At 63.3% G+C, this 12,391-nt stretch overlaps 3 protein-coding genes across 7 annotated transcripts; 2 read left to right on the forward strand and 1 right to left on the reverse strand.

The window, feature by feature from the left end:
- Positions 1 to 467: 467 nt before the first annotated feature.
- S100A1 (S100 calcium binding protein A1) lies at positions 468 to 5,000 on the reverse strand. Of its 4 annotated transcripts, XM_062016381.1 has the most exons (4): positions 4,886 to 5,000; positions 4,188 to 4,349; positions 823 to 971; positions 468 to 751 (listed from the first exon to the last, which is right to left on the reverse strand). In XM_062016381.1, exons 3-4 carry the CDS (start codon positions 961 to 963, stop codon positions 608 to 610), a joined length of 285 nt encoding a protein of 94 aa, XP_061872365.1. In that variant the 5' UTR covers positions 964 to 971; positions 4,188 to 4,349; positions 4,886 to 5,000; the 3' UTR covers positions 468 to 607. The 4 variants fall into 4 exon arrangements, with proteins under 4 accessions (XP_061872365.1, XP_061872367.1, XP_061872366.1 ...); XM_062016383.1 differs by lacking the exon at positions 4,188 to 4,349; XM_062016382.1 differs by lacking the exons at positions 4,188 to 4,349; positions 4,886 to 5,000 and adding an exon at positions 3,003 to 3,078.
- Positions 5,001 to 5,943: 943 nt separating this feature from the next.
- Positions 5,944 to 8,131, forward strand: S100A13 (S100 calcium binding protein A13). Of its 2 annotated transcripts, XR_009820663.1 has the most exons (5): positions 5,944 to 6,129; positions 6,501 to 6,694; positions 6,837 to 6,970; positions 7,472 to 7,783; positions 8,048 to 8,131. XR_009820663.1 is itself a non-coding variant. In XM_062016380.1 (3 exons), the coding sequence occupies exons 2-3, from the start codon at positions 6,542 to 6,544 to the stop codon at positions 6,972 to 6,974; spliced, it is 291 nt and encodes a 96-aa protein (XP_061872364.1). In that variant the 5' UTR covers positions 5,945 to 6,129; positions 6,501 to 6,541; the 3' UTR covers positions 6,975 to 7,028. The 2 variants fall into 2 exon arrangements, 1 of the variants encoding a protein (XP_061872364.1); XM_062016380.1 differs by lacking the exons at positions 7,472 to 7,783; positions 8,048 to 8,131 and having other exon boundaries at positions 5,945 to 6,129; positions 6,837 to 7,028.
- S100A14 (S100 calcium binding protein A14) lies at positions 8,048 to 10,537 on the forward strand. Its single transcript, XM_010204956.2, has 3 exons — positions 8,048 to 8,156; positions 9,449 to 9,595; positions 9,703 to 10,537. Exons 1-3 carry the CDS (start codon positions 8,124 to 8,126, stop codon positions 9,820 to 9,822), a joined length of 300 nt encoding a protein of 99 aa, XP_010203258.2. The 5' UTR covers positions 8,048 to 8,123; the 3' UTR covers positions 9,823 to 10,537.
- The last annotated feature ends 1,854 nt before the right edge of the window (positions 10,538 to 12,391 follow it).

Below are 12,391 nucleotides of genomic sequence, written 5' to 3' on the forward strand. Positions count from 1 at the left end.
AAGAACCGGTTCCTCCAGCCCCGCGGGGCGCGGTGCCAGCGCCTCTGCTGGGATCGTGCTTCTGATGGGATCGGGCAACGAGTCCCGGCCCGTGCTGCTCCCCGCCCAGCCCCCTTCCCGCCGGGGACCCCCTGTTGCACCCCCGCGTTGCACCCCCGTGTCCCACACCCCAACAGCCCGGTGCACACCGAGGGCACCCGTCGCTGCCGTGCTGTGCCCTGGGGTTGATTCCAGGCTCTGGGGCAGGGTGAGGCGCCGGGTGTGATGGAGGAACTAGAACAGGGTGGAGACAGGGATCTCCCCAGGCATTCGGGGTGACCCAGGGTGGCTTTTCCCCGTGACCCCGTGGTTCAGGAGAGGGAAGGCTCCCTGGTATCCCTGCAGGCACTAACAGGAGATGATGGAGTAGAAGACCAGACCCTGGAAATAAAGGAGATGACAACATGCCCCTGGCTGGGTCTGTGGCTTTATTGCGGAGCTGGATCCCAGTGGGATCCCCCGGGTGTGCTGGGGAGCGGAGGGTGAGCTGGAGGGGGTTGGTGGTGGGGGGATCTCTGCGTTTTGGGGATGCCCTGGCCGGCTGCTGTGGGGTGGGGACCGGCTTGGGTCAGGCGTTCTCCCAGAAGAAAGTGTTGCAGGCCACAGTGAGGGCGGCCACCAGGACCACGTACTCCTGGAAATCCACCTCCCCGTCGCCGTTCTCATCCAGGTCCTGCATGATCTTCTCCACGGCACCCGTGTCCTTCTGGGTCTGCAGGGAGGGGACAGGGTGAGAGCCCTGGGGCTCAGCAGCCCCGAGCACGGAGGGAGAGGGGTCCCTACCTCCAGGAAGCAGCCCAGCTCGCTCTGCAGCAGCTCCTTCAGCTCCTTCTTGCTCAGCTTGTACTTATCCCCCTCTTTGCCCGAGTAGTGGTGGAAGACGTTGATGAGCGTCTCCATGGCCCCTTCCAGCTGCGACGCCATCGCTCCAGCTGGAGGGAAGCACCCGCTGCGTTACGGGGTTGGGGGGCAGCCCCCCACATTGCCACCACCCCTCGTCCCATCCCCTCCTGGGGACCATCATGAGCCGTGGCCTCTGCCCCAAGCGCTCAGCGCCGGGCAACGAGCCAGCACCGGGGCCACGGGGGTTTCGGGGCACCCCACTGCTCCCAGGGCTGGACGGGGTGCTGCTGTGGGAGGGGAGTCCCGACCCTCAGCCCCCCGTGCAGGGACCCCCCCTCTCACCTGAGCTCCGCCACCACCCGCCCGCTGCTCCGAGTGCACCGGGCTGGGCAGGACGGGCACGTTAAATAAGCTCCAAACCCCCTCCCTCCGGGAGGATCCGATACCGGGGCTGGACAGCCCGACTGGCACCTCCAGGCCGCCCCACGCCGCCTTCCCGGGGCCAAGACGTGGGGAGCCCGAGCCCGCAGCAGCCCACGGCACCCACTCACCCCACGCAGCCTGAGGTGAGGCCGAGGAGCGCTCGCAGCCCCAGGCTGCTGGTGGGCAGCGATGCTGGGGGTCGCTTTGCGGAGGGGGCTCCACATCCCTCCTCACGCTAAACCTCGGGTGCCACTTCTTTCCACCCCTATGGCTGAGGCTGGGGTGCCCCTGGGTGGGGGTCACAGGGATGTGTGGGGTGGGCCGTGGGGTCACTAGTGGGCTGACTCTACCCTCCCTGCTCGGGGGCGATGCCACGCCGGGCCGTGCCTCCCCTCACAGCCCCCGCGGCGCCCGGCGTCCGACCCAGCGGCGTCACCCGCTCGGCGCCCGCCGGCATCCCCCATCTGTCAGCGCCGGAGCCACGCCGGATCCGTCCCCAGCGCTCCCCCCTCCGCCGGCAGCGATAAGGCCGGGGGGGATCCGATGTCCTTGGCCTCGCAACAGGAGCCGTGCGGGGCCGGGGGGGAGCCGGCGGGGGCTATCGAGTGACTGAGCCCGGGCCCCCCGGGGCCGCCCGCTGCCCCAGCACAGAAAGGGCCTCTTGTCACGCTCAGAAAGCAACCCCACAAGCCCAGCCCACGGGTTGCTCCAGCAACGGCTCGGCCAAGAAACCAGATTCCCGAGCTGGCGTGGCCCAGGCCGATAATCCCGGCTCCCGTTACGGCCCGTGGCTGTGCCGGCATCCCGGGGGGAGGCCGAGCCCCCCGACCCAAGCTGCGCCATCGCCGGCCCTCGTTGTTTTCGGCAGGTTGGCCGAAGCTGCCGGTGTGGCATCGTGGCTTTTCGCAAGAGCCGGGTGGTGCCGGGCTCTTTATCCCAGATTCCAGCCTAATTTGGGGTTAATTATATCCCGCTCCCTCCGTTTCCAGCTCCCGCGCTTCCTGGCCCCGCGGTTGGGAAACGCGGCGGCTGCGTGGCACGGCGTGGGGGGCACGGGCCTGGGTACCCCAAAACCTCTCCCCGCTCCGTGCTGGGGGAAGGGGGGAGGCTGAGGGGTTTGGGGTGATGTGCAGAGTCTTGGGGCTCTGGTCCCTGTCCTGCACTTGGGGCAGCTGAGGTGGCTGTGAAGGGGATCCTGGATGGAGGTTCCCGATGGAATTGGAGGTCCCTGACAGAGGTGGAGGTCTCAGATGGAAGTGAGGGTCCTGGATAGAAGTGGGGGTTCTGGAAGGAGGTAGGATTCCCGGATGGAAGTAGGGGTTCAGGATGGTGGGAGCCTCAGAAGTGGGGGTCTCAGATGAAGGTGGGGATCCCTGACAGCAGTGGGGGTCTTCAGTGGAGGATCCTGACAGAAATGGGATTCCCAGACGGGAGTGAGAGCTCTGGATTGAAGTGAGGGTCCTGGCTGGAGATCCCAATGGGAGTGGGGATCCCTGACAGAGTGGGGTCCCACATGGAAGTGGGGATTCTGGGGGGAGGCAGGGGGCTTCTGAAAGGAGGCTCAGGAGCTGCTTCCCAGCAGGACACAGCTCCCGCTTTGGTGTGGAGCAGGGAGAGGAGCCTGTTGCTGGTGAGCTCCAGCAAAGGCCAGAGCTTGGGGACAGGGGGAAAGGGGAAAAGACCCCGGTGACACTCACTCGGTGTTGGTGCTGGGGCTGGTGGCAGCAGAGCGCCTGTGGTCCTGTCCCCGGTGTGTCCCAGCAGCGGGCAGGATCCGGCCACCCCTTCCGGGAAGGGCTGGCCCAGGGGCTGTCACTTGCCCCACTTGGGCAGCAGCTGCCTGTGACAAGAACAGGCACCAAGGCCTGGTCCTGAGCTTAAAAATAACCTGGCCCTGGTCCCTGCAGTGGGCACAGAGCTGTGGCAGACAGGAACCTGCTGAGGGGCAGAGTCCTGCAGCTGGGGAGGAACGAGCCCAGCACCAGCCCAGGCTGGGGGTGACCTGCTGGAGGTCAGCTCCAGGAGAGAGACCTGGCAGTGCTGGGGGAGAACAAACTGACCCTGAGCAGCAACCCTGTGCCCAAGAGAGCCAACGGCAGCCTGGGCATGAGCAGAGGGTGGGCAGCAGGGCCAGGGAGGTGCTGCCCCTCTGCTCTGCCCTGGGGAGGCCTCAGCTGGAGCCCTGTGGCCAGGGCTGGGCTGCCCAGCTCAGGAGAGACAGGGAAGTGCTGCAGAGAGGCCAGTGCAGGGCTGCCAAGATGCTGAGGGGCTGCAACATGTGTGTGAGGAGGAAAGGCTGCAGCCCTGGGGCTGTTGAGCCTGGGGAACAGCAGCCTGAGCTCAGGGGCACCTCAGCAATGCTGCTCAGTCCCTGCAGGGTGGGTGTCAGGGGGATGGGGCCAGTGTTTGGTGTGTGGTGGCCAGGGACAGGACAAGGGGCAACAGGCACAGGAGGAGAAAGTGCTTTGGTGCTGAGGTGAGGGAGCCCTGGCCCAGGCTGCCCAGGGAGGGTGTGGAGGCTCCTTCATGGGAGGTTCCCAACCCCCCCTGGACACGTTTCTGAGCCCCCTGAGCCAGGGGAAGCTGCTGGAGCAGGGGCTGGGGCTGTGTGATCCCTGCAGCTCCCTCCACACCACCCTGGGATGCTGGGATCCTGTGATTATTAAACCTCAAACCTCCCCAGAGATCAGGACCTGGCCTGGAGTTCCCTGAGCGGTGGGACGGGCCGGAGCCAAGTGCCCAAAGGTTGAGCCCTGGCACCGGGGGGTTCATGTGGGTGCCACAGGGGTCGGCTGGGCCCTGGGTGCCCTGGTCCCGCTCCCTGCCGCTGCGGTGCCAGCTCTGGGGAGATCAAACCCGGCGTGTCCAGGACAAGCTCTTACCAAACTAGGAGCAGCGAGGGACATGCCAGGAGGTTTACACACAGCTTGGAACAGGTTTCAGCCGCTGCGACTCCCTGTGCTCCACTTTGACCCAGCTAAACCAGTTGCTCCAGTTGCTGGTGCCGGGGCTGGGCTGATCTCGTCTCTCCATCGGTCCCATCGCTGCAGCATGGAAGAGGCTTTTCCATGGGGGTTTGGAAATGCCATGCCAGGGCCAGGGGCATTGTGATGGCACTGGGCACCTGGGTCTGCAGCCTCAAATAACCACACTCCCCTCCAGCGAGCCCTGGTAGGTGCAGTGGACTGCTCTGGACCACCTGGCCAGCACCCACCGTGCCTACAGTGGCCACCCCTAGTTGGAGTCCCCAGCCAGGACCAGGCTGTGGTGCTGGGTCCCAACCTCTTGAGATGTAGCTGCACCCTGACCCTGAGCTCTCACCGGGGCACAGGGGCTCCTGTGATGCTCTTCCCGAGGGGATGGGCCCAAGTGGGGATCTATCTCCTCGACCGGGAGGTGACGTCTCTCCTTCCGCCTGTGACTTGGCCTCATCCTGTCGCGGGGCCGCTGCAGCACCCGCTGCCTCCTCACCCCATCCCGACACCCCGAGATTCCACGGGCAGCGAGTCACGGGCCCGCCTGGCTCTCGGGGCTGGTGATTCAGCCCAAACCTGTCCCCGTCCCTCCGAGCCTGACTCACCTCAGCGCTTTCCCAAGAGACCCATCTCGGTCCCCTGACGCGGGGCTCGGCGGAAGCCGTCCCTGTGCCCCGCTCCCGTCACGCCGGGGCCGGGGCTGGGGCTGCGGGAAGGGCAATTCCTGCCCCGTGAGCTGGTGTGACGGCTGCGGGGTGGGGACCGGGCTGCCCGCTGCCGGCTGGTGCCTCCCCGTCCCCGTGGAGAGGTGGAGTGAGTGCGTCAGGGCTCTGCAGATACCGCGCTGGTGACAGTGGCACCGTGGCACAGATGCTCTGGGTCCCCAAAACACTGCTGAGGGGGCAGCTTCCAGGCTCCTCGGGACCCCACTGTGCTGCCCCAGAGGCAGCTGCTCACGCCATGGGGTCGACGCTGGGATGCAGCCCCCGTGGCGTGTGGGGACGGGGTGGCTGACAATCAGGGATGTGCTCTGGGTCCCCAGCATCACCCCCATCCCGCTGTCCCCAGCACCTCGGCGTGGGGCACCTGCACCGTTGGGGTGCAGGATGTGGCTCGGGGACCCCGTGGGAACGGTGCTGCCGTGGAGCTGCTCCATGTCCCGTCTGGAAACCTGCCAGGGCTGCCATGTTAAAAATACACAGTGATTAAAGGGGAGCTCGGGCAGTCCCAACCCCCTAATTAATTTAGATTAATTAATTTTTTACAAAGCCCACTATTAATAGGGATGATGTCAGCGGGTGGCTGAGTCACAACTCTCACTCGCTGCGGGCCGAGCGCGGTGCTGTGTCCGCAGCGCTGCGGGACATCGCCAGTGCCAGGGGCCACGTCCTCATCTTCAGTGGGATGCATTTGGGCTGAGACCTGCCCTTGCACCCCAGGAAGGTCCAAGTGATGCTCCAGCCACAGCAAACCCGCTCTATCCTTCCCCTCTGCCCCGTGGTCTCAACCCCAGCGGAGCATCCCCAGGGCAGCACAGCTCAGGCAGGGCCACAGAGACCAAAGGCTGAGTTTGGTCCTTTGCCAGTGCGGGAGGAGAGCAGCAGCAGCAGCAGCAGCAGCAGGAGGGGGAGGAGGAGGAGGAGGAGGTCTCTGTAGCCCCGGGCGGTGTCCCTGCGTCCATCCGGCTGCAACAGGAAACCCAACACCGTGGCAGCGGGACACAAAGCGCTGAGCTCCCCCCTGAGCTCCCCCCTGAGCTCCCCCCTGAGCTCCACTCTCCTGTGGCCGGGGGTATAAAACCTCCTGGGGGCCACGACTCGCCTCCAGCTCCGTGCCTGCAGGCGAGGGGGTAAGTAGGGAATCCCTGCAGCCCTGGGCTCACCCCAGCCAGTGTCTTCAGCAGGGGCACCCCAATGTCCCCCCCTTTGCCTGCCATCCCCCCATCCTGGCTGCCTCTATGGCGTTTGTGCCACATCGCGCCAGGTGGCACCGATGGCTCTGCCCCAACTCCCCTCCCCACCCCAGCTGAATCCCCTGAGGAGCAGCGAGGCAGGGGGACAGCCCCCAGCCCCAGGATCCTGCTCAGCCCTGCAGAGCTGAGCTGAGCCCTCACAGACTCGCTGCACCCTGGGCTGGGGCAGGGGAGAGGGTCCCTTTCTCCTGACACATTCTGGGGAATTGCCTCCCTGGGACACCTCTCTGCCTCTGATTCACTCGCAGCCCCTCTCCCTGCGGCCCGGGGCCACTGCCGTGCCCCAGCCATGGCCACGGGCGAGCTGACCGAGCTGGAGACGGCCATCGAGAAAATCGTCACCGTCTTCTTCAGCTATGCGGAGAAGGAGGGCAAGAGGGGCACGCTGACAGACAGCGAGTTCAAGGAGCTGGTCCAGCTCCAGCTGCCCAACCTGATGAAGGTGAGATGAGGGGCAGCATGTGTGTATGGGGGTGGCTGGATCCCTCTGGTTCCCCCCTGAGCTTTGCATGTGAGTGGCAGCCGCCACTCTGCCCGCTCCCCATCCTGCTCCGTGGCCGAGCTTCCCCTGACTGTCCCTGCAGGATGTCCCCTCCCTGGAGGAGAAGATGAAGGAACTGGATGTGAACAACGACAAGGAGCTGAAATTCAATGAGTACTGGCGGCTGATCGGGGAGCTGGCGAAGGCCATGAGGAGGGAGAAAGCGGGGAAGAAGAAGTGAGGGGGCTCAGTGGGGACACTTGGCTGATGCAGCTAATAAAAGAGGTTTCCCTGACCTTGAGCATTGCTGCTGTTCTTACCGGGGAGCTCTGTGCATGGGCAGCCCATCTGTGGTCACACCGTGCCCGGGGACCAGCCCAGCACCACGGCTGCCGGGCTGGGGCTCGCTCTGCATTGGGGTGGATGCCCTGAGGAACCTGTGATGGACGGGACCATTCCCAAACGGCCCCTACGCTGGTCTGGTTTGTGAGGTGCCAACCTGTGCCCCACAAACACCTTCCTGCCGGGCTGTGGGGTTGCTTAGTGCAACCCTGATGGGTGGCAGAGATGTGGCTGGGACTGGGGTGGGGTTTGGGAGCGTCTCCAGCAGCGATGCCGCGGTGGCCACCATGGCATTGATGCCCATCCTCTCAGGGGTCTTGGGTGGCACAGGGGGAGCGTGGCACAGCATGTCCCCTGCTCAACACTTCTAATTGAGCTCCCATTCCCTGTGTTCAGCTCCCAGATCTCAGCTGTACCAGGAAGATCCCCACCACGGGGTCACCCATCCTGGAGCCGTCCCGCTGGCCGGGCGGCGGTTCCCACGCGGTGCCGCGCGGCTCTGCCGTGCCGGGCTGGACTGGGGAGCCGTCGATGTGGCCGGGAAGGAGGCGTTTCCCAGCCCCACGCTGGCCCAGGGCCAGGCTCCCAAATGAGACGCCTTGCACCACACCGCAGCTGCCGGCGCGCAGGGAGCTCCCACTCACACCCCGCGGTATAAAACCCCGGCACGCCGCAGCCCGCGCACACCCGCCAGAGCCCGTGCAGCAGGTAAGTGGCCCGTCTGCCACCACGGGATGAGGGGGGTGGGGGATGCTGTGCCCTGGGGTCCCTGTCACCCTCCTGCACCCCCTCCCCTTCCCTAAACTGCTCCCACGCTCGGCTCTGCCGTGACTTGCCGCTGGGGCAGGGACGCTGCTGCCGCTGGGACGTGTCCCGACAGCTCTCCGCATCCCGGGGCTCCTTCTCCCGGCACCAAAGGAGGGGAAGCTTCCCCTGAGCCGAGAGCTGAGCCTGGCTTCCTTCCCTCACCAGCTCCCCAAGACCCCGTGGGAGAGGACAGCCCGTCCATCACTGCCACCGAGGACCTACAGACCCTGCGAGGAGCAGCATGGGCCAGTGCAACTGCCGCAAGAAGCGCAAGGTCTCTGAGCGATGCTGCGGCACCGGGAGGGCTGGGACCACCCCCCACGGCCCCATCCCTTGGAGCACAGCCCTGGGCAAGGGGCGACTCAGAGCGGCACGGTTGGGCCAGCCCCATCCTGGAGCCAGACTCCAGCTGAGGAGCTGAGGGGGGCTTCTTTGGGGTTCAGCAACGCAGCCTCAGCGCTGGGCAGGGGGAATCTGCAGGCTTGGAGCCACTTGAAAGCTCGGGGAACCAGGCAGCTTTCTCCAGCTCCTGTGGACTCACCTTTGGGAGCTGCACTTGCTCTTTGCAACCTCTCCAAGGATGCCCAACAGCAGAAAGTCTCCTGTTTTCCTGGGCTTTCAAATGGGAAGTGCCCACCCTTTGCACCTGCGGAGGATTTGGCCCCAGCCAGCTGAGCCAGGGCGCCGGGCCGAGGCTCTGAAGATTACCGAGTTCTTCCTAATGGGCATCTCCTGATGTGGTTTAAGAGTGTTTCAAGGGGAAACCACAGATGCTGAATGAATCACCATCATTTCCCATCAAAAACAGCTTTGGCTAGTTAGCGTGAGGAGCCAGGCGCAGGGGTCAGGCCGGTCTCGGCCCCACACCCCGCCGGGGAAGGGGTCTGCAACCCCAGCGGGGTAGGAGAGGGGCTTCTTCTGTCATCAAGCCCCATCCTGGAGGGTGTCTGAGTCGTCCTGGGCACTGACTCATGCTGCCATCCGCCGCTTGTGCAAAAGGAGAGGAAGAACCAGTCCGGACGGCCGCGGCAGCCCCCGCGTACAGTGGGTGTAGTGCCAGGAGACGCCGGGGTGGCTGAGCCTCGCTGGCCCCGGGCAGGGAGAAGTCCGGGCAAGCAGAGACAGGGGGTGACATGCCTGCAAGGAGGGGTGTCACCTCGAGGTGGAGGGGTATGGCAGCTGTAGGGGGGGTTGTTGCAGCTGGGCAGAGCCTGTGCAGAAGGATGTAACATCTGTACGGGGTGGGGGTTTCAGGTCTGCATGGAGTGGCCTCAGATCTGTATGGAGTGGTCCCACATCCTCGTGAGGATCTAACATCTGTGTGGTGGGGTCTAACATCTGTATAGTGAGGTCTAATGTCTGTAGAGGGGGTCTGACTTCTGCATGGAGGGGTATCGTGTTGATAAGGTTTAATCCCGTTGACGCAGAGGGGTTGAACATCTGCAGAGAGCTTTGGCACATCTGCTCGGGGAGCATCCCATCTAATGGGGGATCCCAAATGAGGGGGTTTGTCTCATCCCTCAGGGAGGTGTCCCACCAGTGCTCACCCTCTCTCCCCCCACGCAGGACTGCCAGGAGCTCACGGACGTGGAACGGGCCATTGAGACCGTCATCAACCAGTTCCACTGCTACGCAGTGAAGGGGCAGAAGGAGTATCTGACACCCAACGAGATGCAGGAGTTGGTGGTACAGAAGCTGCCCCACTTGGGGAAGGTGAGAGCAGAGCCTGGGGGTGTGCAGGGGCAGCTGGGGCGGGCATGGGCTGCCCATGGGACCCTACAGCCTCATCACCCCAATGCTTTATTCCACTCCCTCTGCAGTGTGTGGGACCGCTGGAAGAGAAGATCGAATGCATGGGAGACCCTGACGAGGCCAAGCTGGAGTTTGGAGAGTACTGGGACATGATGGGGGACGCAGCCAAGGGCTGCAGGAGGAAGTAGAGGGTGGAGGGGGATGGGAAGGCACCCGAGGCCTCAGGCTCTGCACCGAGAAGCGCGAGAGACTGCTGGTCCCGGTGGGATGCGCCTGGGAAAACGCAGCGTTGCTCCTGCCGGGGCTCGTCTCCTCCCCATGTCCCCGGCCAGGGAGGAGGGATCCCCCTCCCCAGCTCCATCCCTGCCCTCTCTCAGCTCTCCCTCCTGTCAGGAAATCTTCCTTCCCATCCCCAGCTCTGGCCCGTGCCGCGAAGGAAGTGGCAAGGGGGTTCCTGGCCCTGGAGTCACCTTTCTCCGTCCTTTGCTCTCTAGAGCCTTTAACCCTGAGGTTGCAGGTCCCCCAACCCCAGAACATCACAGCGAGAGGGACTCAGCTCCTTTCCCCTGAAAGCCCTTGGCTGTGTGGGCTCATCCTCCCATGGGAGCCTCTTTTGCCACAGTTCTGCCTCGTGCTTTGAGTACCTTCAGGGGCATCCCAGCCTCTGGGCCACCAGCACTGTCTCTGTGCATGGCCTGGGTGTGTTCCCTGCTCTTCCCCCGGTGCAGGGATCACGGTGCCCAGGTTTTGGGGTGCTATGCTGGGATGTGCCACCTGTACAGTGCTTCCCCACTTGCCCTTCTCCAGGGATGCTGGCCCCCTGGCCGGCGGGTGGGCTCGGGGCTGGGCTGGTGGTGGGTTGGGATCAGCTTGTGTCACTTGCAACCATTTTTGTATAAATTAATAAAGCAAAAACACTGGAAAAAAACCCCAACCACTCAAACAAACCCAATCAGGATGGGTTGAACTTGTCTGTCCTTTGGGGGAGAGGATGGGGCAGGGAGGGATGGGGCTGAAGCAGTTACGGTCCTGATCATCGCTTGCTCTAGGCTGTGGTGCACAAGGGTGCGAGGGATGTTGTGGGGGTGCAAGGGATGCCATGGGGGTGCAAGAGATGTTGTGGGGGTGCGAGGGATGTTGTGGGAGTGCAAGGGATGCCATGGGGGTGCAAGAGATGTTGTGGGGGTGCAAGGGATGCCATGAACATGCAAAGGATGTTGTGAGTGTGCAAACACTCCAGGTGTGCACAGTGCCAAGGGTGTGCACGTGCCCAGTTCCCAGGGCGACTTGTGCCCCGTGGTCTTCATTTTGGGGACCCCACAGATAGAGCCAGGGCCGTGTCTCTTGACCAGGCACCCCAAGGGCTTTGGGCATGTGGGTCCATGCTGGTGGGAGCTGAGAGAAGACCACGAAATCCTGGGCTCAGAAGCAGCTCAGAGGTGTGAGGACCACAGCAGGATCCCACCTGTGCTGGGCGAGTGGAGGATTTCAGTGCAATTACAGCAAATCAGAGCACAGTCAATGCCACAGAGCAGTGGCTCACTGGGCTGGAGCAATTAGAAAGGGGCTTGAGAGGGTGTCAGATACCTGATTATCTCACTTTTCCTCTGCCATCTGGGCCATTCCTGCCGAGCTCCATGTCCTGGAGGAGCCCGTGGGCAGCCCCAGAAGCACAATGGAGACAGGGACCTCAAACGAAGAAGGGAGAAGGTGAATCACCTGAGTCACCCTGTGATGCTCTGTGCTGCAGGGGAAAAAAGTAAGGAAAGATGACCCAAACCAACCCCAACTGCAGAGAAATGTGATAAAACCCAGGGGGGCAGGTCCTCCCGGGCCCGTGGCCGGTGTGGCAGCACCAGCACCGTGGCTCGGCCGCAGGCCACCCTCTGTCTCCTCTCACCCTGGGGTGGATTTCACAACGAGAATGACTATTTATTGTTCGTGCCTTGGAAATAAATACATGGAAATTAAGCAGAAAGGTGTGGCATGCATTTAATTAGAGACAGGAAATGTGTCAAAATGGTTGAGGTGATGGAGGGTGGGAAAGGGGAGTCAGGGCTCCTGGATCCTCACCCCAGCACCAGGCTGGGAATGTGCTGTGGGAGGGGAGGGGGGATTCCTGGGTCCTATTTCTGGTTTGGTGACCAGCTCCCTGGTGTGACGGTGTGCTGCTGGGGAGGATGGCAATTCCCACAGCGTGAGCCATCCTTGATAAGTATCTGTTGTATCTGGAAAGCCCTTGGAGGTGGTAGGAACAGCTCAGCCTGTGCCAGGGTGGTCAGTTCCTCTCGGTGAATCAGTGCTGACCACACTGGCACAGCACCACGCCGGTGGCAATGCTTAAGGAAGGTGTTTGTCGTGGTGGGGTGGCTGCTGTGTGCAGGATGGCTCCAGGGAACCCAGCACAGTTGTCACCAAAGACCCTTAAAGCTGAGGCTCAGGTCTCAGTGTCCCACCTGCCCTCAAAGGCTCCATCCATGAGAAAACAAACTGCTCCTGACTCCTCAGACCTGCAGCTGGTGGAGAGCAGGGGAAGAGACCAAACTGATTGGGGCAATCAAAATGTCTGGGAACTGCCTTGTGATGGGTTTGGATGGTACGTGGCTGCTCCGAGCACACGCACACGCCCTGGATGCCTTGTAAAAATAAGGGCCTGGATGTGGTTGTGACATCTGCCAGGCAGAGGAGAGTAATGAAAGCCCATGATTCAGAGGTGAGCTGTTTGCCTGCAGGGTCGGGAAGGGATTCCCACCCTCC

Source organism: Colius striatus, chromosome 29, assembly GCF_028858725.1.
Source record: "Colius striatus isolate bColStr4 chromosome 29, bColStr4.1.hap1, whole genome shotgun sequence".
Classification (NCBI taxonomy): domain Eukaryota; kingdom Metazoa; phylum Chordata; class Aves; order Coliiformes; family Coliidae; genus Colius; species Colius striatus.

What these genes read in the sequence shown, in the direction of transcription:
- S100A1 (XM_062016383.1), bottom strand. Translation starts at nt 963, where the DNA reads ATGGCGTCGCAGCTGGAAGGGGCCATGGAGACGCTCATCAACGTCTTC. An exon ending in AGCTGGGCTGCTTCCTGGAG is followed by an intron (nt 752 to 822) that starts GTAGGGACCCCT and finishes CCCTCCCTGCAG; the next exon opens with ACCCAGAAGGACACGGGTGC.
- S100A13 (XM_062016380.1), top strand. Translation starts at nt 6,542, where the DNA reads ATGGCCACGGGCGAGCTGACCGAGCTGGAGACGGCCATCGAGAAAATC. An exon ending in AGCTGCCCAACCTGATGAAG is followed by an intron (nt 6,695 to 6,836) that starts GTGAGATGAGGG and finishes CTGTCCCTGCAG; the next exon opens with GATGTCCCCTCCCTGGAGGA.
- S100A14 (XM_010204956.2), top strand. Translation starts at nt 8,124, where the DNA reads ATGGGCCAGTGCAACTGCCGCAAGAAGCGCAAG. An exon ending in ACTGCCGCAAGAAGCGCAAG is followed by an intron (nt 8,157 to 9,448) that starts GTCTCTGAGCGA and finishes CCCCCCACGCAG; the next exon opens with GACTGCCAGGAGCTCACGGA. An exon ending in AGCTGCCCCACTTGGGGAAG is followed by an intron (nt 9,596 to 9,702) that starts GTGAGAGCAGAG and finishes CTCCCTCTGCAG; the next exon opens with TGTGTGGGACCGCTGGAAGA.